The sequence below is a fragment of the Myotis daubentonii genome, chromosome 8 (genome assembly GCF_963259705.1).
Source record: "Myotis daubentonii chromosome 8, mMyoDau2.1, whole genome shotgun sequence".
Classification (NCBI taxonomy): Eukaryota; Metazoa; Chordata; class Mammalia; order Chiroptera; family Vespertilionidae; genus Myotis; species Myotis daubentonii.
In genome coordinates this window covers 15,008,679-15,031,142 of record NC_081847.1, presented here as the reverse complement: position 1 = coordinate 15,031,142, position 22,464 = coordinate 15,008,679, and the positions used below count along the sequence as shown (strand labels likewise).

Sequence of the window (22,464 nt, the reverse complement as noted above, 5' to 3'; positions counted from 1 at the left end):
TTGGAGTGTTTTGGCTACAAGTCCAGAACACACATCTGAAAGCACTAAAGCAACAAGAATGTGGATCACCTCAGAAAAATAAGTTCAGTAGAAGCAGTGCCAAAACTGGCTACCTCATCAGCTCTCTGTATTACCAAGCACCCTAGTTCTTTCCTACTTCTTCCCTATTATCTTTAACGTATTGGCTTTCATATCGGACAAGCTTTCCCCCTCATAGTCACAAAGTGGCTGTAGCCCCTCCAAGCATTATAATCCCATGGGACAATAGCCAAAGCTTTCCCAGAAGTTGCACCTACAACTTCCATAATCTATTTCCATGTCTCTTTGACCAGAATTGGGCCACATGCCCATCCCTAAAGCAATCACAGATTCTGGGGAGGGAACCAATTTCAGCACTTAAGTACATTTAAAACTAAATCCTAAACAAAATCAGAAATCTGACCCCAAGATAGGAGAGGTAGTGGAGTTTGGGAGGCTTGAAACATTGGCTAAAATGTTTGGCCCAAGGTTGCATATTTCTGCAGTGATTTTGGGAGTATGATCAGAGGAGGGTCAAAGCTGCCTGCTGCTGGTGTTGCTGCCAGAGGAACCCCTTTTGTCATAGTAAGCATAATAATGTCTTTCGTCTTTGGGTGGATCTACACTGGCTTCAGCTGTGTTCTCCTGTTCCTCGAATTGTACAAGAAATCTAGAAAACTTGTCTACTTTGGTCTGGACAATGCAGGCAAAACCACTGTTCTACACAAGCTCAAACACGACAGACATGCTCCAACATTACATCTGATATCCAAGAGCTGACAATTGCTGAATTGAGTTTTACAACTTTTGATCTTGGTGGGCATGAGCAAGCAAGATGAGTTTGGAAAAATGATCTCCCAGTAGTTAGTGGGATTGTCTTTCTGGTCGACAGTGCAGATCATCCTCACCTCATGGAATCCATAGTTGAACTTAACGTTTCAATGATTGTCAAAACAATATCCAATGTGCCAATCCTTATCTTGGGTTACAAACTGACAGAACAGAAGCAATCAGTATAGAAAAACTCTGAGAGATATTTGGGTTTTATGGACAGACCACAGGAAAGGGGACTGTGACCCTGAAGGAGCGGAATGCCCGCCCCATGGAAGTGTTCATGTGCAGTGTGTTCAAGAGGAAAGGCTATGGTGAGGCTTCCGCTGGCTCTCCCAGTACATTGACCGATGTTTGGACAGAAAAGAGGAGTTTTACTTCTGGGGACTGATCCTATTTATAGCTTCCTCATGAACTTTTCTAATAGAACAAGAAAAGCTCTCCAACCACCTCTGGTATTGAGAAGCCAAGATTCTCTGTCAGCTCTCACTTCACCCAGTGGCAACATGTGCTCTTCTCCACATGGTTGGAGGTCATGCTGCCCATGTACTGGAGTAAGCCGGCATCCCGGGCCTCGGAAGCTGGCAGGATTTGGCAGGTGAAGCTGTGTGCCATCAGCACGCAACTGAAAAGGAAAACATGTCTCACCACTGTGGTTGATTTCAAAAGAAATGATTCCATTTTTCAAAGGAAGTGCTACTGTAATTGGTTTATCTTCTAACATTTTGAGTTTACAGTCTACTTGGTTCAGGATTTTCTGTTCTTTTTGTTTTAAATCTAGTGAGTGGCATTTAGATACCTCATACAATTATGCAGAGGTACATGTTGGAGACCAGAGCTCGGTCAGGTGAACCTACTCCTGTTGGGTTAGCAGGTTAGTGGGAGAAGCTCCCCTGTTTGTCTAACTGCCTGTATTAGGTGGCATCACCTTGTGCACAGAGAACTTGGAAAGGGCAGAACCTGGCCTCACAGGTGCAGCAGGTATCCACTGTGGCAAGCGAGGGTTATTCCCCGTCACGGAGTCTATAGCAGATTGCTCACTGAGGAGGAGTTCGTTAGAGAGTGGGTTATTGTTGTTATTATTACTTATAAAGTTAACAAATTTCAGCAAGTCTTTCCTTTTAACTGTTGAGAAGTTTCACTTCTCTCTCTTTTCTGAATAGAAAACTTTCCTGAATAGAAAAGTCACACAGGACAAAGTTAACAGCAGAAGGGCTCTTAATTCTGTGGTTTAAGAACTTAAAAATCTAGTGTTGTGGCATTTTGTCAAAGCTTGGAAAGATTCACTCAGCAGGCTTTAAGTTTTCCACTTGCAGAATTTGCTTGGGGCAAAACCAGATGCATCAGGAGCTTTGAGATACCAAGCACCAGAGACACTGGTTGGGGTGTTAATCAGAATCAACACATATAGTACTTACTGGTGCCAAACATTGTGTGTTTCACATGTCAACTTGTTTAGCCCTGGTTCAATTCCCATTCAGGACACATGCCTTGACTCTGGGGAAAAACCTCTCTATCAGCCCTGAATCTTTCAATCTTTTGTTCTTCCGGTGCATATGAGTTTGTCATTATGATGATGTGTTGAGGGCAGTGACTCTTGGTATCCACTCAATTCTGCTTTCCTCATTTTAGTAATCTTTAAAAGCTAAGATCCTTTTACCAATCCCTGCACCCCACTCCTGACCCAGGCCTGAAGCCTGAGGCATGGTGGCACTGGAGAGCTAAGTAGGGAAATGGGACAGATAAAAGAGTGTCCTCAGGAAGAGCCAAATGTTACCCAAAGGCACATATCCCCCTCCACCTCCATCTCAGGAGAGAGTCAAGCAACCCCACTGCCCACTCGCTGGAGAACCCACTGTTGCTTGAGTGGTCTGCATCTCAAATGCTTCTCTGATTCCTCCCTAAACATAAAAGACTTAAGAGAGTATTTTTGAAAACAGTATGATTCTCTACTCTGGGCCTTGGACACAGGACATTTCACTTGAATCTCTAGCAGTTCCTGGTCTCGTCAGTGAAGTGCACACCTCAACTTGTCCTCTACAAAACCCCTTCTGGAGGGTGTTCTGGGGAGAGCAGTGACAGCCTAGTTGATCCAGTGCCTAACAGACTCATGTTTTCCTGCCACTTACTGTGGTAATGCATCAAATTAAATTGAAGAGTCTTCCCTTATTAGAGTATCCATTTATCCTGATTTGCCTGGACAGCATAATTACTAATAGAGTTTCTTTCACTCCCAAAAGAATCTGGTTTGAGTATAATCCATTTTCAAGTTGTGAGTCAAGGCAGAAAAGGTTTGCTCTGTTTTGGTCATTTTTACAAAGTTGGGATAATAATAATAATGTTTTTCCCATGCATCTCAGGATTGTTTTAAATACAAGTTAGATATGAAAAGACTTTCACAAACCTATATCAACTAATAACAAAATCATTTATAATAATGCAGGGTGGGTTATCAATGGCCTCCATCATCCCCTGTAAACTTTGCCCTCTGAAGGCAGCCAACCAGTGGAACATCAGACAGCATGGGGCCATGTAGGGGCAGGCAGATCTTCTCTTTAGTCTCATTTCCAAGACTGCCCCTTTAAGGGCACCAAAGAAGGGTAGAAAAAGAAACAACCAGGAGCTGACAGTCACTGCCCACAACCACAGCACTCAACCATGTAATTACTATCATCAGGCCCACTTTCCAGAGGTGGAAACTTAGACATAAAGACACTGTAGAACTTGTCCAAGGTTGGGATCTGATAAGAGGTGGAGCTAGATTTGAACCAGGCAGTCTAGTGTCAAGGTCACAACACTGCTGCGTCCTGCCCTATCTGCCCATGTCTTCCCTGGTACAAGCACACAGCTCTTGCAACAGCCCTGAGGCTCCTTGTGCAGACCTCACAGACCTGAACCCTCAGGCCATTCTCTGTCAGCAACAGGAGAGCCACACAGTTCTGACCCTGACCCCAGATCTGACCCTGACCCCTGGCTTATATAGGTTTTCTACTTTTTCACAAAGTGAGTAGAAGAGGTTTGGAGACACCCTACATGGGGTTGGTTACCAGGTCAATAATTAAAAACAGAGATTATAAATTCATTCAGCTCCTGTGGTGTGATTTTTTCCCCCTGACCCTTTGCTGTGAGAACATGACACCTGTGGGGGTGAGTGGGAAGGGGGTGAGTGGGAAGGGAGCCAGGGGAAGAGAAACTGAACTTTAAAACTGAACTATTTCTTTGTTTCCCAGGGCCAGGCAAAGCCTGGCAGGGTAGGCATTTGACACATGTGGTTGAACTGAGCTTGCAATGCATATGCTGGGCCAGGCCTACCAAAACCAGAAGTTTCATTTGCTGTACAGTTGGATGGCCCACATCTGTCTTGGAAAGAACATGTGTAGCCAGAGAGTGCAAACATGCTATTGAATGTGCATGCAATGCTATGTGGGAGACCCCAGCTGGCTTAGCACAGCAAATGAGACTTCTGGGTTTGGTAGGCCTGGTTCTGATGATGAGAGGAGGATATGGGGGAGGGAAGGAGAATGGTGGCTGAAAAGAGCACCCTCTGCTCTTCCTAGTCATCAGCTTCTAGAACTTACTCTTCCTGGCAGGAGGGCTTCAAGAGAAAACATCCTGGACCTGTGGGCCCAGCAGAGGCTGCCTGTCCTGGGCCTTCTCCCGCAGCCAGTAGGCGGTCCATGTTGGGCACAAGGAGGCTGCTGGGAGGCTGAAGATCATCTAGGGGGGCTGCGAGGACAGCCTTAGGGGACGCCCTGATTACAGTGGGGCAGCACTCCTCTGTGAGTGAGGGAGAGGCAGAACAAGACCCTCCCTGAAGTATTCGGCCAAAGTCAGGCTTTTGCCAGATGTGAGCCTGGTATATGGGAAACTGCCAAGAGACCTGAATTCTGGTCCTAGATGCAGGTGTCATATGACCCAGCAAGTGAATGAGCCCTGGGGTCCTCTCAGTTCTGCCTGTGAAATCAGGAGCCCCTCCCAGCACTAGCATGTGGTGACTCTCAGAGTCTAACTCGTCTATTCCACACTGACTATTTCTGTTCCACACTACTTCTTTTCTCATTTTTAGTTTAACAGACATTTGTTCCTTTAGTTGAACAACCTCTACACATAAAATAGATGGCCTAAGATTTTTGAATGGAAGGGAATTTAGGCCTTAAGAGGTTTTATGAGTCTCCTCCATGTTTTCTGGAAACCATTTAACTGAGCCTTTTAGACCCCTGATGGCTGCGGTCTAATGGAAAAAAGCTCCACACTGTGTATTTCAACTTCTCCCTCACAGAATGAAAAAAAGAAGGGCCTTGGCCTAGACTGTCTTTGGGCATAAAACCATTAGATCCTGACCTCTCCAGTGGCCAGCCAGCAGGGTGATGGGTCAGATGTGATCAGTGGTGATCTAGTGGGTCTCACTGGGCTGATTGGCCAGGTGAGAGGGGTACACTTGGATGGCTCACATCTGTCTTAGAAAGAAAATGCTTAGCCAAGTCTGTACTACATACTGGAGACATGCCTCTGGATTGGTCGCTCCTAACTCAGGTGAAGAACCAGGACATGAACCTTCCCTAACTTATCGGTCCCCATTAGAGTTACCTGGGGAATCTGAAGTCAGTCAGGGCTGCTGTCCGTGGGCCTTGTGTGACTGTAACATCTTTGCAGTCTTTAAAACTGAACCATTTCTTTGTTTTCCAGTGCCAGGCAGGGTGGGCGCTTGATTAATGTGGTTGAACTGAGCTGCAAGGACACCTTGGGCTGGTGGCAGTGAGGGAAGGGGCTCTGGCACTGGCGATGGTCGGAAATGGGCGTGGGCTGCAGGGCTGTTCCCCAGCCTGGGTGGGGGCCTGGTGCTTCTCTTGAGTCTGGCGCAGTGACTCTCACTGGGCAAACTCTCGTGAACAAGATGGGGCACTGGTCTTGGCAACACTCACGTTATTGAGTATTTTAAAATGCAACCTTTTTAACACAGTTGAGGATGGTTGAAGGAGAAACGGCCTTAGGTGATGGAAGGAAAAGTCTTTGAGAGGCAGGGGCTTCAGCAGGAGCCAGGCGCTGTGAGCAGTGACTTCACCTCTCTAAGCTTCCCACTTCAGCTATGCACAACGCGAGTGGGTGAGTGCTGAGTTCTTCCCAGCCTTCTCTAAGACATGGGCAAGGCTTGCTAACCGAGAGAATGGAAGGGTGAAGACAGCATTTCTTTGTTGTTGTTTTTTTTAAAAATTATTTATTATTGATTATTTTTTAATATTTATTGTTGAAACTATCACATATGTCCCTTTTTTTCTCCCATTGACCCGTTACAGCCCACCCCCCACCCCAGGCCTCCACACCCTATTGTCTGTGTCCATGGGTTAGGCATGTATGCGTACAAGTGTTTTGGTTGACAGCATTTCTTTATGCTAGTGCTCTCTCCATCACCTGTTAAACATGAGCACCACCCCTGCCCTTGGCCCCACAGTAAGAAATTGTGCACGGGAGGGGCCAGGGTGTGGTCCCATTCACCACTCTCTTCCTCAGCTGCAGAGCCTTCTCACTCCTGGGGCGGAATGACTCAGCAGCAGCAAAGCATGCCCAGGAGACCTTCCCTGTGGTTCCTGTGCTGCAAGACTGCAGGGAGCTGAGGTCAGTGACGGGGTCCTGAGGGCTCTGACGTGTTTCCTCTGTCTGGGCAACGGCCGGGAAGGCGCTTTGACCTTGGTGTTCTGCCTATTGGTACCAGGGCAACAGCGTTTGGTTGCAACATGAGTGAAAGCACTTTTTAAAATCACAGGTAAAAACAGCCTTCAGGCACCTCTCAATCAGTGAACTTGATTTGCCTTTTAAAATGATCTTTACTTACTTGACTGCTCAGTGACAAGCCAGGTGTTTAATGTTTTCAGGTGGTCGGGAAGGTGATATGAGCACGTGGCAAGCAGTCACTCAATGGACTTCTTGCCGTATTTGTCAGCAATATGTCTTTGAGCAAAGATGAACACTATCTTCATAGTAACCTTTAAATTCTGGCTTTACGTTCATTAAAAACCTCGTACCTTGCACTACTTATGTGTTAAAAGCTGATATGAAAAGCAAAACCAAGCACATACGGCAGGTGTTGGCTGTGCTATCTCAGATGTCAGACAAGCAGGCAAGAGCAGTGACTGGGCAGATCCCCAAGAATCTGGGTGTGGAAGCTCTCATCCTCATCCCTCACGCACCCTCACCCTAAGCCAGGGGTAGGGGACCTTTCCTCTGCCAAGGGCCATCTGGATATTTATAATATCATTTGAAGGCCATACTAAATTATCAACTTAAACATTAGCCTGCTACATTTGGTTATTTAATTAACTCGCCCCTAATGCCTTGGCAGGGCCAGGCCAAATGATTTCATAGGCCGTCTACGGCCTGAGGGCTGGACATTCCCCACCCCTGCCCTAAGTAGATGACAGAACGGCCTCAAATTCCTTACGCACAAATGTCAAAATCCTAAGCCTCTGTGTTCTGCCACAGCTCCATAGCGTTGCCCACCGCCAGCCTGCATCATGCTCACCGGAAGCTCTGTTTTATGGAAGTGTGTGCAGATGGGCGTGTAGGTGGTGGGCGTGCAGGCGGGCGTGCTTGTGGACAGCACTCTGAGTGCTGCTTCTTTCTGGCAATGCAGCAGCTCTGAGGTGCAGGAGGAGCCTCTGCAAAAAACACCTTGCCCTCATGAAGCTTGGAGATTGGTTAGTATCAAGAGATGGACATTAATCTGATAAGCACAGAGCTAAGAGTACAATTCTAAACTGAAATAAAATATATACAAGAGATAAATCTAGTTTTAATGAGATGATATCCTAAGAGAACTTGACCTTGTCTTAGGGCAGCCTCCCCAGGATTGGCTGTATGGGAATAAACAGAAGAAGGGGGTGAGGCAGGTGTGCAGGGCTCTCAGCAGAGGGGACAGCAGGTGCAAAGGGCCTGTGGAGGAAAGCATTAGAGGTGCCCAAAGTAACCAGAACAGAGGCCAATGGGGGTGGATGCTGCCCAGCCAGCCGAAAGCGCTGGCAGACACAGACTAGCAGCTCCTCACAGCCCCCTTGAGGGTGAAAGACCTGCCATGGGACTGCAGTGACAAGCTCTAATGACAGGCTGGGGTCTACCTGGCAAAGAAGCTCATCAACTCAGAGTTTGTGGAAAGTGGGACCCTGTTCTCAAGGAAATGAAACTGCATTGAGGCAAGAGGCAGAGGAAAGCAGGGAGGACAGGGGAGACTATGGAAAGCCCCTCTCTTTCTCGTTGGGTGGTTGAACAATGGTTTCCTTGAGTCCTCCAGCCTTGAGCAAGCAGTTAGTGCCAGCCTCAGGGTGAAGCCGGAGAAGATGCCAGGACTGTGATGGAGAGCAGCTGCCATTCATCGAATATGCAGAAAAGGGCAGGTCTCATCTGAGGATAATATTGGTCATGAATGTCCTATCTTAAAAGGTGTGTATTTCAGGCAGGAATCCGGGAACTGTGTGGCCAGTAGTGCTTCAGGGGGAAGTCATTGTCCTCATGGGCCCCAGGTTAGAATCTTGGTGTTTGTCACTGGATGCCTGCAACTCTTCTGCTGTTTGTTCCCCATTTCCAGGGGCCTGACTTGGAGCAAGGCACCCTCGGGTTCTTTTGTCTTTCACAATCACCCTTTCAAAACACTCCTAAAAGAATTTCGATTCTGTTAGAATAATATTTCCTTTCTCCTGTGAGAGGAAACCAGTTGTTTGCCTATGTCTGAACCTGCTGACTAAAAAGGAGAGAAAGGTCCCTCTGAAAATGAAAAGAGATAGCGCTGAACCCAGGCACATGGAGAGAGAGAGAGAGAGAGAGAGAGAGAGAAGGCAGAGCATTGCCTGTATTATTTTATGAAGAAATGCCTGAAAATGTCAGGGTTATATTTTCTTTTTCTTTTTAATATATTTTTATTGATTTCAGAGAGGAAAGGAGAGGGAAAAAGAGATGATGAGAGAGAATCATTGATCAGCTGCCTCCTGCACATCCCCTACTGGGGATGAAGTCCGAAACCTGGGGACGTGCTGTTGACTGGAATCAAACCCGGGACCCTTCAGTCTGCAGGCTGACACTCTATCCACTGAGCCAAACTGGCAAGGGTAAGGATTATATTTTCAAAGAAGCCTGGGGACCCGCCCCCCTACACCCAGCCATGACCACACTGAAAATGTGCTTTTATGTATTCTTTGTAACCTCAGTTTTTCTTGAAGAGATGACATAATAATTAACCCGAGTTTGACACAAGAGCAACAGAAGTCCCCAAAAGTTAGAACTTGGGAATCCCCTGTCACCTGTCCCCGCCACATCCAGAACATCACCTGGAGCCTGAGGAAGTAGCACATGGTTTGCCATGTGATATGCAGTGGGCAATCTCATTTCCTTTGCACATACCTTACTTACTTCCTGATTGCACTCTCAGGTCCCCTCTCTTCTGACATTGCGTGATGCGGTGGCTTGCTGTCTTATTTTTGCTTATTTACACACTTCTGGTGGACTGCCAGGATTTGGGGCAGATCAAGGCCAGAACTCAGGGTGAATGAGTAGGGCACTGGGAGACATATGAGCTGGGTTTCACTAAAACCTATTTGTTCAAAGTAAAAGAAGTCAGGCTTTCTGGATTGCTTAGAAAAGCTTATTTTTGTGATTCAAACATGAAAACGGGATTCTTAGTGTGAGGAGATACTGAAAGAGGATCTAGCATGTGGGATGTGGCAAGCCTCAGGGAGGAATAGGGCCTCATCCTGTGTGTAGACACTCCAAGGGCAGCAAAGCCGGAGGGGCTCAGGGAACCTTCTAGTGTGAAGGAAATGTCCTGTATATTGATGATGGCAATGGTTTCAGGGAACTATTTACTAAAAGGAGCGAATTTTACTGTATATCGATGATATCATAATTTTTAAAAAGAAATAAAGTCCAGCAGCCAGTGTTGGGCCTAGCCAGATCTTTCAGGGGCCTGTAGATTGCAGATCTTAATGCTTCTAGTTCCTAATCAGTGAGCTGTCTGCTCTTGAATCTTAGATTCCTTCCTCTTTTCCCCACCTAGAGAGAGAAAGAAGAGCAGATATGCATACATTACCTTGACAGAGAGTTTTAAAGACCCTGAACTGTAGTTGAGATGCCACTTTCCTGAGAAAATGAAGATTGCAATAGTGCCAAAACCGGTTTGGCTCAGTGGATAGAGCGTTGGCCTGAGGACTGAAGGGTCCCAGGTTCGATTCCGGTCAAGGGCATGTACCTGGGTTGCGGGCACATCCCCAGTAGGAGATGTGCAGGAGGCAGCTGATCGATGTTTCTCTCTCATTGATGTTTCTGACTCTCTTTCTCTCTCCCTTCCTCTCTGTAAAAAATCATTAAATATATTTAAAAAAAAAAAAAGATTGCAATAGTCACTTCTTCTGAGTGTGCAGGCTCTGATGTGCCGTAGGGGAAATCCGCTCACGGGAATGAGTCACGGAAGTGTCTGTGACTTCCCTGGTTGGCATGGGGGGTGGGGGATTGGTGTCCAAACCTACCACCGGCTTGCAATGCCCCAGTTGGCAGACAGTTGAAAAAGGTTAGGATTTGCCTCAAATTCCCACTGCGAGAGTCCATGCACAATGGGGCCTGTGTGTTATTTTGAACTGATGCTTCCTTTCTCCTTTGCAGGTTCTGTTAGGGGCAGAAGTAGAATAGTGGGGACCAGCTATAGTTATAAGAAACATTCATCATGCTCTGTTAATCATAATTATTCTGTTCTGATTAGAGAAAGCACCTTCTAACCTGACTGAGCATTGTACGCCCTGGGACATGGGAGCTAACATCGGAATGCAGTCCATCCTCCTTTTCCGAGAACTGCCTATAATTATGGAAAGATTTACAACTTGTTGCAAAGCAATCTGGTCCCAAGGTGCCAGCCCTTTGCAACCCGACCCCCAGCCCCCATTGCCTGTAACCTGTAGCCATCATACCATGCCTACTTCCCCATGCCTGTAATTCCTACTGTCCCACGTAATCTTTGTCCTTCTGCCCAATATAAGCAGCTGTCTTATGGGAAGGGGTAGAGCAGATTTTTGTGGGTGACCTGCTGTTCTCCTGTACTGCCAGCAGTATTGCAATAAACGCTCATATATGATTCAACCCTGTCTCTGCTTAATTGCTCAAGTAGTGACAGGCTGCCCAAACCCATTGTGGTCTGGTTTCAATTCCTCTTTGGTGTTGCTAAACTTGAGGGCCCCATGTGGCAGCTGAAGGTGAAGGTGAGAGTGCAAGGGTGCCCCTTCCCCAGCAGCCCTGGGTTCTGCCTGGGCTGGAGCCAATTTTCTCTGTCTCCTTTGGGTCCCAAGTAAACAAGCAGGGGCTCTTTTTAAAAATATTTTTTTTTATGAATTTCAGAGAGGAAGGGAAAAGGAGAAAGATAGAAACATCAATAATGAAAGAGAATCGTCAATTGGCTGCCTCCTGCATGCCCCCCCACTGGGGACCAAGCCCACAAACCAGGCACGTGCCTTTGACTGGAATCGAACCTGGGACCCTTCAGTCTGCAAGCTGACGCTCTATCCACTGAGCAAACCAGCCAGGTTAAGCAGGGGCTCTTTAGGGTGTGTTCTCCCCTTCTCTGTGGCCTCCCTGGGAACACAATGGAAGCTAACTCTGTACCCCATCCTTTAACGGGCTTTGTGAGTAGGGTCAATGGACCTTGGAAGCAGGATTTTAAAGCTCTGGGGCCACTTCTCTCTCTGCACCAACACAGCCCTTTCTAAGCTTTGCTTGATGCCCCCAAACCTATCATGACACTTCCTCTAGGACTGACAGCATTCATTCTAAGAGACTGCACCTTGCCTTGAAATAATACTTTCCATTTTCCCAAAGACCTTGAACCTGCCCTCAAGACCCTCATGATCTCAACATAACCTTTTTTTTTTATTCACTTATACATCCACTAATTTAGTAACACATAAGCTAGCCTTTATTGGGCACCTGCTGTGTGCCAGAACCTGTGCCAGCTCACCTCGTATAATCTTCATGGAAACCCTGTGAGGTGGTACTGCTAGCACCTGTTTTTATAGCCTTAGAGGGGTTTCATGATGCTCATGGTCATGTGACTACCGGGTGTCAAATCCAGGTTATATGACACCCATATTTCATGCTTACAAGGAAAACTGTGCAGCTATCTGCCCATGGTGACACATAGATAAGTCTAGAATTATTACCTTTCCAAACAATTTCACTTTACAAATCAAACAGCAGCACACTCTTATTAACTCCTTGAATGACCCACTTGCACCTACAAGTCAACATCCCTGCACTGGCCTACAGTCCCTATTCCCCCTTCACTTGTACGTCTCCATTTCCACCTCTTCAGCCTCATCGTGGCCACTCTCCCCCTTGCTCACTATGTCCATGCCCTCTGCCAAGACTCTTGTGAGTGCAGGGTATTTGCACAGGCTGTTCCTTCTACCTGGATTGCTCTCCCTTCCACCCTGCTTTTGACTAAGCCTTGATCCTCTTTAAGTCTCGTGTTAAGGTGAGCTCATCATAGATGTTTTCCAGTCCTCAGTTTCCTGCTGTGCTGTGCATCTCTTCCCCCGCACATGTCACGTGTTTCTGTTGACGGTGGCAGGAACAGAACCATGTGGGGTGAGACCACACCTGGGTTCAGCAACCTCGGTACTTGGGCTCTGGCTAGAAGAGAATTCAGACCCAAGACCCAAAGTATAAGAGAACATTTATTTGGTAAATCACAGAGGTAGAAAAGGTAATTCCTAGAAGAAATGAGCTTAGGAAACAAGTTATAGAGGAAAAGGAAGGGCCCTTGGAGCTTGGGAGTGAGGAAGCTAATGGTTACATGCCTGGGGCAGGAAGGGGAAGAGAAAGGCACTGGTGTGCTCCTGGGAGGGAGAGCGCACTGGGTCCGCAGTCCTAAGGGTTTAAAGGTGAAACTTTTAGGGGAGGTGCCAGGAGAAGGTCTTAGTAGAAGATCCAGCAGCTTTCCAGGTGTGACTTTTCAGGGTCTAGGTCTCCACTGATTGATTGGTTGGCACCAGGGCAGGGGGTCATAATTCAATGCAGCTGGTCCTGAGGTCAGTCATGGCTACTTTTCTGGGCCTGGAGCTGAAATATAACTGAGGCCTTGATATTATCTCTAGAGATGAAAGGTCAGGGGGTCCAAATCTTATGACTAGCAATATGCTAGGGAAGGAAAGGCCACCCTGAGGGTGAAGTCCCACCCTACAGTTGTCCCTTGCTAGGCACCTGGGGCTTTCTACCACATTTCTAAGTTAAATGCCAATTGGGGGTGATCATTTATTTCATGTCTCTCTCCCCCACCAGAGTGTAAGCTTCTCAAGGCAGGAACTTATCACCATGCCTATCATCGTGCCAGGAACAGACTACCTGCTCAATAAATATTTGCTGAACAAATCCAAGGAAAGAGATTAGGTCCAAAGGGAAGAATAGAAAGCCATTTGATTGGTAAAATCAAATTCTGAGTGGTGCAGAAGTACCACCTCGGGCTTCTCCCCCCAGGCCCTGCCCACTGTGGCACATCATGGGCAAGCTGGTAGCACTTGCTGAGGTTTGAGATTCCCCTTCGATCCTAGATCTAACAATGTGATCAAAAGCAGAGATTATACAGGTTGACTCTCGGGCCCTCTTCCATAAGAACCACCCTAGTTTTGTAGCTAACTGCTTGTTTATATGGCCCTGGTGTCTTGCTCAGAGAGGTGTCTTGTTTTGAGAATCTTAAGTTCAGATGAGGCCTGTAAACATACATGCTACTCCCAGGGAACAGGAAGTGAGGATGATAGGGAGGGCCTGGCCCCTCCCCCCACCCATGTTCTGTAGTCCAAGATGGCCCGGTAAGAGTTCTTGCTCCTGGGTCTTCAAAGTGTGTTTTGATCTTCTTATGTTAAGAAAATGCCCCTCCTCTGGAGGAAGAAAACCTGAAGGAATGGGTCCTTGAAAGGCAATATGATAGCTACTTGGGAACAGATCCTTTTGAAAAATAGAAGGTCGGGGAGTGGGGACAAATTTGCAAGTTACCCTCTCTCCTCTAGATCTCTGGCACAATTTATCTGTCCTTGCTTTGCCCCCTTCAGCGAGTTCATCCTTCATAGTACCTACTACTGAATTTGCTGTTCTGCTAGTCTGCCAGACTCCTAAGGACAACGCTGCTGGGCCACTTACCTTGCTAGGGCACTGCTCATAGTAGCAGCCACCTCTCACTCCCACACACCAAAGCTGCCAACTTCATCCAAGATGGATGTTGAAATCTCCAACTGCGCCTTCACAACAATAACTACTCAATTTAAAACTGAAGAATTCAGCATTATCTAGCTGTATAAAAATATTTGAATATTTGATGAATTCAATTTTCTCCTAACTTCTGCTTTATTAAAACTTTCAGAGCACTGTATATAAAATTCAGCCAGTTCCACCAACCCAGAAAAAAGGGGCTCAAAAATTTTGTATATTAAAGATGTTTCTAATAACCAATAGAAATGAGAATGATTTAATACTCCATGGGACCTTGTTATGTGGAAATGATTGTTTGACTATGATCCATAGACTGAGAGACTCCCTCATGACTGCTGTTTGCATATCTCAGGGAGCAAATAATACCAAACCTTGTGCAGAAGGACACACAACTGGGATTCTAGAGATGCCCCAAGGATTGTTTCTTTAATACATCCCAACAAATAATCTAAATAATCCTTTAAAATGCATTGACACAAGTCCTTTGTATGAAGTTGTTATGGTTGCAGAAGGAAAAGTAAATAAACATTTGTGCACACAGATAGAACATGACATCCTACAGTGAAAACAATCTCCTCTGAAAAAAATCTTTCAAAGTCAGAGATGATGGCATGAGCTAGTGATGGGTGTGGAGCGAACTTTAAATTCAATTCATGGAATTTGCATTGTTTAATGATGGAAAATGGGGGTGGAGAGAGGGGAGGTGGACAGACATGCAACCCAAGGTACACCGTTATTTGTTTATTTTCTATAAGTGATATCATAAGCAAGGGTTTTGCCCGTGTTCTAGTTTATCTCCAATAAATAAATATGTACAAATATGCTGAGTTTACAAAATAGTAGGAAAAAAATCGTTGTCACAAAAGATACACATTTTTCCCATTCATAATTTCATTCCTAGCTTAGTTGAACCAAAAACCCTGTTTAATGATGTTTTAAGGGGTGTACCTAGTTTTTTCCACTGGAAATTAAGATTCCTCAGTTTCTTGAAAATAAAGACCTTGACTTGGCCTGCTACTCATTATTGATCCCCGTATACTCAATTCCAAAAGTTGGAAGCTGTCTGAAACCATTCTCCTCAAACCATACTGGCAGATAACCCCCTGCAGATCTTGCTAAAATACAGATTCTCATGCGGTCAGTGGCATGGAGCCCAAGTTTCTGCATTTCTAACCAGCTGCTGGGGGAGGGCAAAGGCAACCCCCATTTCTTGTGGGGAGCAAGTTCCAAGTGAATGAGGTGAGAAGGCCCCTCTGAAGTGGGAGACATTCTCAAGGGCTTGATCAAGGTGAGGGCCTGGCCTGGGCATCCGCCAGGTACCATCCCCAAACTCCCAAAGCCCCCAAAACAGTGAAGCTGGTTTTATTTTAGCCTGCAAATGACAAAAACAGTGAGTCAAAATGGTAATTGGCATGAATCAGGCAACTCATAACTTTCTTAAACTATCTCCTGGGAGATGATTCCTTTTTCTTTCAATCTAGAGCAATCATGTGAACATTCCAACACTGTTAAAAATAACAATAACAACAACAATAATAAAAATGAAAAAGGAAACTGCATAAAAGCTTAACAACAATGACCACCTTTCAGTCCAAATCAAAACAACACCAATAATAAAACCCAGGCTCACTGTTTAAAAAATAAAAATAAAAACTCCTTGGGTTGACTTTCTAAGACAGTCCAGCAACATTAATTTAACAAATGCCTCTCACATCTTAACCTTTGTTAAAATGATATTGGCCCTGGAAGCATGAAACTTCAGGATAAATTCACAAATCTGGTGAAAGAACAAATGCCCAGCCATTCTTATTTTTAGTGTTTTTGCTGTTTCACATAAGAGCTCTGCCTAGGCCCTAGGCAGACAGCTAAAAGTAGAAGTAGAGTCAGATTCAGGTAAGGTGACTCAGAGGGGTTGGCCCAGTTCCTGGGAAGGGAAAATTGGGAGGAATGAGAGGGGAAAATGAGGCTTGGCTTCATAAATGTGAGAGGCTGGAAAAAAAAATTCACCAACATAGTTTAACTACCACTTGACAAGTGGGAGTATATAAATACATAGATAGGGGAGGTTAGAAAGAGAGCAGGAAGGTAGGGAGGGACGCAATGTGGGGATGAAGACATACAGGTAGGGAAATAGAAAAAAAGTCCTAAATACTTAAAAAAATAAATATCTTAGTCATCAACATGACACAATCGCACTCACTAGTCCATCGGATCACAGTCTGCCCAATAGTGCTCACCCCTCCTGCTGTACAGAAGGCACGGAGCACTTTGCAATCTTCATATGCATTTTAAAATTGCCGTCTCTGCCCAGTAAGTAGTCTGGTGACATCATGGAAGTAACTGGGGTGCATCCTCCTTCCAGTCCCTCCTCCCCAGCCATTCCTGGAGTCAGCAAAAGAAGGGATGGGGGTCTCCTCCAGTTCTGATGCCAGCTAAGGTGCTTTGGGGACAGCCCGGGAGGAGGCCAGGTAAGGGCCAAGCCCACACCTGGGGCCAGGGAGGGAGACCCCTCAGAGTTTCTGAGGCATCTGCTCTGTCCGCACGTGCTGCAGCACCACCTCCTTGGAGGGGACCCCGCACTTGTACTCCAGCTCAGCCTGCATGGCGCCTTGCTTCTTGCGCAGGTGGCAGAGGAGCGCCAAAAGCGCCACCACCAGACACAAGCTGGCGATGGAGATGCCAATGAGTACGCCAGAGTGCACGGAGCCTGCAGGCCTGGGGCTGGAGGTGACGCCAGGTGTTGGGGTGACCGGAGACTCCCCAGAGCCCCTGTCGTCGCCGCCGCCTTCAATCACGGGGATGGGGTCACAGTCGTTGCCAGTCTTGACCATCCCGGGCCCGCAGATGCACTCATAGGTGCCAGGGAGGTTTTTGCAGGAAAGGGCGTTGATGCAATTGCCATTGGCGCACTCATCGATGTCGGTGCACACTGAGCCCTCGTCCAGAATGTAACCGTCGGGGCACCGGCAGGTGTCCGGGTAGTTGGGATCGCAGTCGGCTGGGCATTCGGTCTGGTTGCAGAACATCTGGCACTTGTGCTGGGCGTGGGGCACCGGAGCGAAGCCCTCCGCGCAGATGCAGCGGTACGGCGGGGAGTCCGTCTCCTTCAGGGGCTGGCACTGGTACTCGCAGTTATTTCCCAGGCACAGGTCCGCAGACTCGACGCACTCACCGTTCACCAGCTCGTAGCCAGGATGGCAGCGGCACTCGAAGCTGCCCTGCGTGTTGACACAGAGCTGAGGGCACGGGCTGGGCACCTGCATGCAGTCGTCCACGTCCTCGCACCCGTGCTGGTCCGCAGCCAGCTGGTAACCCACATCGCACATGCACGAGTAGCCGCGGGGCACGTCGGGGTTGCGGTGGCATAAGTGCTGGCAGCGTTTGTCGCACTCCTCGGCGGCGGTGCAGGAGCGCCCGTCGGCCTGCGGAGCGGTGTCCGCGGGGCAGAGGCAGCGGGACTCCCCGGCGCTCCGGTTGCACACGTGCTCGCAGCCGCCGTTCTCCACGCCGCAGTCCCAGGCGCCTGGCCTGGCCCGGCCCCAGCGGCCGTCGGTCTCCCCTGGCCTCAGCTCGCACGCCAGCTCCATCCCAAAGGGCGCCACCTCGGCGGAGCTGCCCAGCGGCAGCGCCTGGAAGTCCGCCCCTCGGGCCCCGAACGGGGTGCTGTAGTTGACTGAGATGCTGGCGGTCGCCGGGGCACCCGACCGCACCGCGAGAGGCTTGCAGTAGGCTGCGAAGTGGAACTCGCAGAGGAAGCCATCGGCCTCGGTGGCGCACTGCTGCTCCTCCCAGGACGGCTCACCTGTTGCGGGGACCCCAGCCTCCGAGACGGCCACGCACAGCGGGCCGCAGAGAGGCGCGGGGGCCTCGCGGAGCCGCGCCCACCTGCTGTAGCTGGTTTGGTTGTCGCCCGTCACCCACTGGAAGCCCCGCAGGGGATCTAGGTGACCTGGATCGCTGCAGCCTGGCGGGAGCTTCAGGCCAATCCAGAGGCGCGGGCTCTCGCCCCCGCCGCCGCCGCTCAATAGAAGGGAGATGACATCAGCGGCCACCGAGGAGCGCACGGTCATCAGGTGGCCCCGCAGGCGCTCGCAGACCTGGCTGGCGGCGAGGAAGGTGGCAGGGCCCCGGAAGAGCGCAAAACAGTCTTGTTCGATGCACTGGCTTCCTTGGGGCTGGGGCTGGGGGAGAGCCGGGAGACCCAGGGCTGCAGAGCCCAGCACGCCGAGGAGCAGGACCCGCAGCATGCTGGCCCGCACACCGCGTGCAGGCGCCGGGGACCGCGCAAGCGCCACCGCCGGTCCGATCCCGGCCGGTTCTGAGAGGCGCGGGGCGCTGGTGGCGACAGCTGTTCGCGGCTGTACCGGAGCAGGAGTGTCGGGCTGCGTGGTGCAGCCAGGGCGAAGCAGCCTTTGATATGCCGGCGAGCCAGGGCGAGTTTATAAGAGCGCAGCCCTCCCTCCTGGACGTTCGGGAAAAGGAAGGAAGTGCTGGTGGGAAGGGCTGATGTTGCATTCTCGGATTACTGGGTTCTGCCGACTCGTAGAGCCCGCCCTCGCGCCCGGGATCTCCTGGCCGGGATGCGTAAACGCGCCCAGGCTCTGGGCGGTCCTGGGCGGGGCTGCCAGGCGCAGACACCACCCCTGTCCGCAGGGCGACGCTCCGGCTCCCTCCACTCGGGCTCCAGGCTCGCCGCCCATCCTAATCTCTTGGTCCCCTTTCTTTTTCTTCATGAATATGCTACTAGCATCCATTTCAAGGACAGCCTGTATTGTAGAACCCTGGGAGAAGGCGGTGGGGAGAGGGGGGCTCTGAATGAAGGATGAGGGGAAGTAGTGCCCAGCACCTGCGGGACTCTGGGAGAAGGTATTCAACAAGAGGATTTGGGAGGGGCTGCCTAGGGCGTGGACTTGCCCGAAGATGCAATCGAAAGGAAAGAGAGCTGGACCCGCCCTCGCTCTGAAAACTGGGGTGCGCTCAGTCCCACACACAGAGGGTATGGCTAGACGACGACAATGAGTGAAGGGCGAACTAGTCTAACTACCGCGACTCCGCCACCCTCCCCCCCCCCCCCCCCACATACACACACAGCTAGGGACACAGGAGTCCCATCAGCCAAGGTCAGACCTCATCAGTCTCAGGGATACTGTCAGGGCTCCGAGGTCCCGTCACGCTGCAGAAGCGGTGACAGGCAAAGGAGCCCTGTGGGGACGGGTGTGTTGGGAGCGCATTTGCCAGTTTGGTCCGTTTTTGTCCAGCTTCACAGAGGGATAGTCCATAGTCCGTCCATCTTGAACCCCAAAGGGGTGCACGGAAGCCCTCTCTGGCAGGCGCTGTGGGCTCCAAGCAGATCCTACTCGGATCTGGTAAGGATTTTTTTTTTTTTTTCCCATTTGGCTGAAAGATCAGAATGAAACAGATGCATATAAATGTCACTTGTGTGGCAAAGGGCATTGGAGAGGGGCGACCCTGTGGCGTGGCGGGGCGCGGAGAGCTGGGAGGAGGCGATGGGAATCTGTCACTCTGGCGACCTTTTCCGCTTATTCACTTACCAAGAATGCGGAGGGGTGGGTCCAAAATACAACGGAGAGTAGTAAAAAAAAATAACACCCTCTGCTATCTCTTGGCTGTGGTCACCCACAACGAAGCACCAGTAGGCGGCGCTGTTGAACTCTAAACAAAGCTGAAGATATTGGAAATCTCCACACTTGTGCTGAAAGGGTGAATGAAGAGTGTTGGGAATACAGTGGCCTTGGTGTGAGTCAGGCAAGGGCACCCCAGGAAGCCCTTCCGGTCCCTAGACCTACCTATGGAGGGCTTGCCTCCCTGGTAAGACCAGGAGAGTGTGGTGGGGTCTTCATGAGAGAAAGATAAGCACCTGTTAGCTGGACTGGACTGACTATAGCGACCAAGGGGGCTGGGCTGGACACTGTGAAAGTGAAAGGGAACAGGTACATTGGTCCCTGTCCTCTGACGCCTGGAGTTGAGAGCTGGGACCAGCAGAGCCTCCTGAATATCCCACTGAGCAGCACTGCTAAGTCCTGGGAAAGCTGCCCCAGCTCCCTCACAGAAACTGGAGGTGCAAGTCTGAGCTCCCCAGAACAGGGAGACTGCTCCTCTGGAAAAAGGAAGGGGAGATCAGCAGATTGGAGAGTCCAGCTGTTCCCAGTGGGAGCAGGGCAGGCACTGGCCTGACATCCCCTGGCTGCCTGGGCTGTCGGGGGTGATGACTCCTCAGGTGCAGCCAGCCCCGGCGCATGGCCTGCAGACGTGGGGGACATTGTCTGGGTGCATGAGACAAGAGAGGGGACAGGACACCCTGGTTCCAGATTAACTAAGAATTTCAAAAGGGTGACAGCAAAGCATTAAACAAAGCCTGGGGCCCTCCTGAGCCCGCCAGCCCTAAAAGAAGCTGTGAGACAACCAAGCATCCGGGCTTGTCCCACACCATTCCTGTTCACTTCTTGGATAGATTCTAGCTGATTCACCACTACCAGCTTTGGTGGGACATCCTAGTCAAGTCTCATGAAACCCATTACTGACTCTTGAAAGAAAAAGGAGGGGGAAAAAAGATTAGAAGTCTGAGAACAGCCTAGTAGCTCAACAATGTCTCTGAGACTCAGGCTCACCCTATATGAGGAAGTGTTGGATATTTCCATATAGAAAGAAACCATGGCAACAGCTAAGTGGAGTGGAGCATTGACCCTGGGTGGGTTACCCTGTAAAAGGATGGATGGGCACACCTACTTGGCCTTTCTGGTCCCTCAGACTTTACCTCTAACCCTCAGTAGACATCGCACCTGCCTTCTGGGACAATCCTTGCCAATCCTTGTCCCTCTCCAGCCATCACTTTGAGGTTTTATTTTACCTGCTTTAAACTACCCTCATTGCCTCTGTGCCTCCTGCACAGGATGGGTCACACCCTCTGGCTCTATGTGGATGACACTCAGCTCCCTCTCCTCGGCCAGCCCTTGAGTCTGCCACCCTCACCAGGGTTCACCAGCCCAGGTCTGTTTTACTGGAACAGCCCCTTAAAGAACACTGGTTGTCTCCTAGATACTAAAGCCAATAACTTCTTTCCATCTTTCTAGACACTGCTGTTCGTGCTGTTTGTACTCGTGAGTCCTCACCATTCTCAAGTCCCTTCCTCCCAGATCTTCTGACATCTGTCCGCCTGCCCCTCCTCTCCTCTTCCTGCCCAGGGTGGCCCCTTTTCCCCTTCTGCCCAATGAGGGTGACCAGTCTTCAGGGTTTTGCCCATGCTCTCTGCCTGTCTCTTTATATCCCACTCTTTTTCAAATTAACCCATTCTCCTTTTTGTCATGGTATCCATGTCAAAGCAGACTGGGAATGGGGTGCCCAGCAGGGATTTTTAAACCAGTATTTCCCTGTATGAATTATTAAGCCACCCCATTTGAAATCATTGCCTTCAGACTTCATCAGTTTCTCTGGTTTGTCCTTGTCCTTATCACTGCTCTTCTAAGACAACTCTTTTCCTGGCTTCTTTTCTTCCTGGCTCTTCACCCCTACTAACAGCCCCTGGATCCTCACACCCCCAGAGTGCCCATGCCCTGCTCCCACTTTCTCCCCACCCAGACTCGCCATGCTGAAAGTGCTCAGACGCTCTGCCTCTGCTCTGTGGCCACAAAATAGGAAATTTGCATGCAAGGGTCTGGGCTGGGGTTTGGGCTGGTATCCCTCCCCACTCACAAGTGGTAAAGCCTGGTGTCCTACTGGTCTCCACAGATGCTGAGAGTCTTAGCAAGGGGGGGGGGGGGGGCCTGCTGACTGTGGGAGAAAGGCCTCATCCTGTCTCACCTTCATTCCAGAGCTCCTGTCTTTTCCTCTGCCAGGAACATTCTTGCTTTTGCCTCTCCTCCATCTACTGAACCCTGACCCTTCTTTCAGGCACAGGAGGTAGGCTGCACCATTAGGAAGGGTTTCTCAGTAACCACACCAGAACTGATCTCTCTGTGAAGTTCATAGGACTTTCTATCAGCGCTTTAACACTTACCACACCTTCCCTGCCTTATGTCATCACATACTTATGCTCTTTGCTGGACTTACAATCTAATTTTCCTGGGGGTGGAGCGTTGTTCGTATACATCTTTGTGCTCCCACACAGCATGTTGTAGGCATAGATGGTGCTCAGGAGTTACCTGAGCCCCTGTTGTATATGATGCTTTTCGCCCACCCCCACCCTCGCTTCAATCTGACTTTCTCAGGTTAACCTGCAAACACAGGATGGGGGACCTCAGTGCTTCTGAGGTAAGAGTGTGGGCTTTGGAGCCAACTCGGCTGGATTTGAGTCCCAGCTCCATCGTTTACAAGGTGTGTCATATTTGGCAAGTAACCCAGCCTCTCTGTGCCTCGGTTTCCTCTGCTGTG

The 22,464-nt window shown here is 49.2% G+C and overlaps 1 protein-coding gene and 1 pseudogene across 1 annotated transcript; one reads left to right on the top strand and one right to left on the bottom strand.

Annotated features, from left to right (window-relative positions):
• The first annotated feature begins 615 nt into the window (after nt 1-615).
• LOC132240146 (GTP-binding protein SAR1a-like) lies at nt 616-1,263 on the top strand (annotated as a pseudogene).
• Nucleotides 1,264-14,804: 13,541 nt separating this feature from the next.
• On the bottom strand, nt 14,805-18,602 carry THBD (thrombomodulin). Its single transcript, XM_059705398.1, has one exon. The coding sequence runs from the start codon at nt 18,321-18,323 to the stop codon at nt 16,587-16,589; it is 1,737 nt and encodes a 578-aa protein (XP_059561381.1). The 5' UTR covers nt 18,324-18,602; the 3' UTR covers nt 14,805-16,586.
• Nucleotides 18,603-22,464: the final 3,862 nt, after the last annotated feature.

What these genes read in the sequence shown, in the direction of transcription:
- THBD (XM_059705398.1), bottom strand. Translation starts at nt 18,323, where the DNA reads ATGCTGCGGGTCCTGCTCCTCGGCGTGCTGGGCTCTGCAGCCCTGGGT.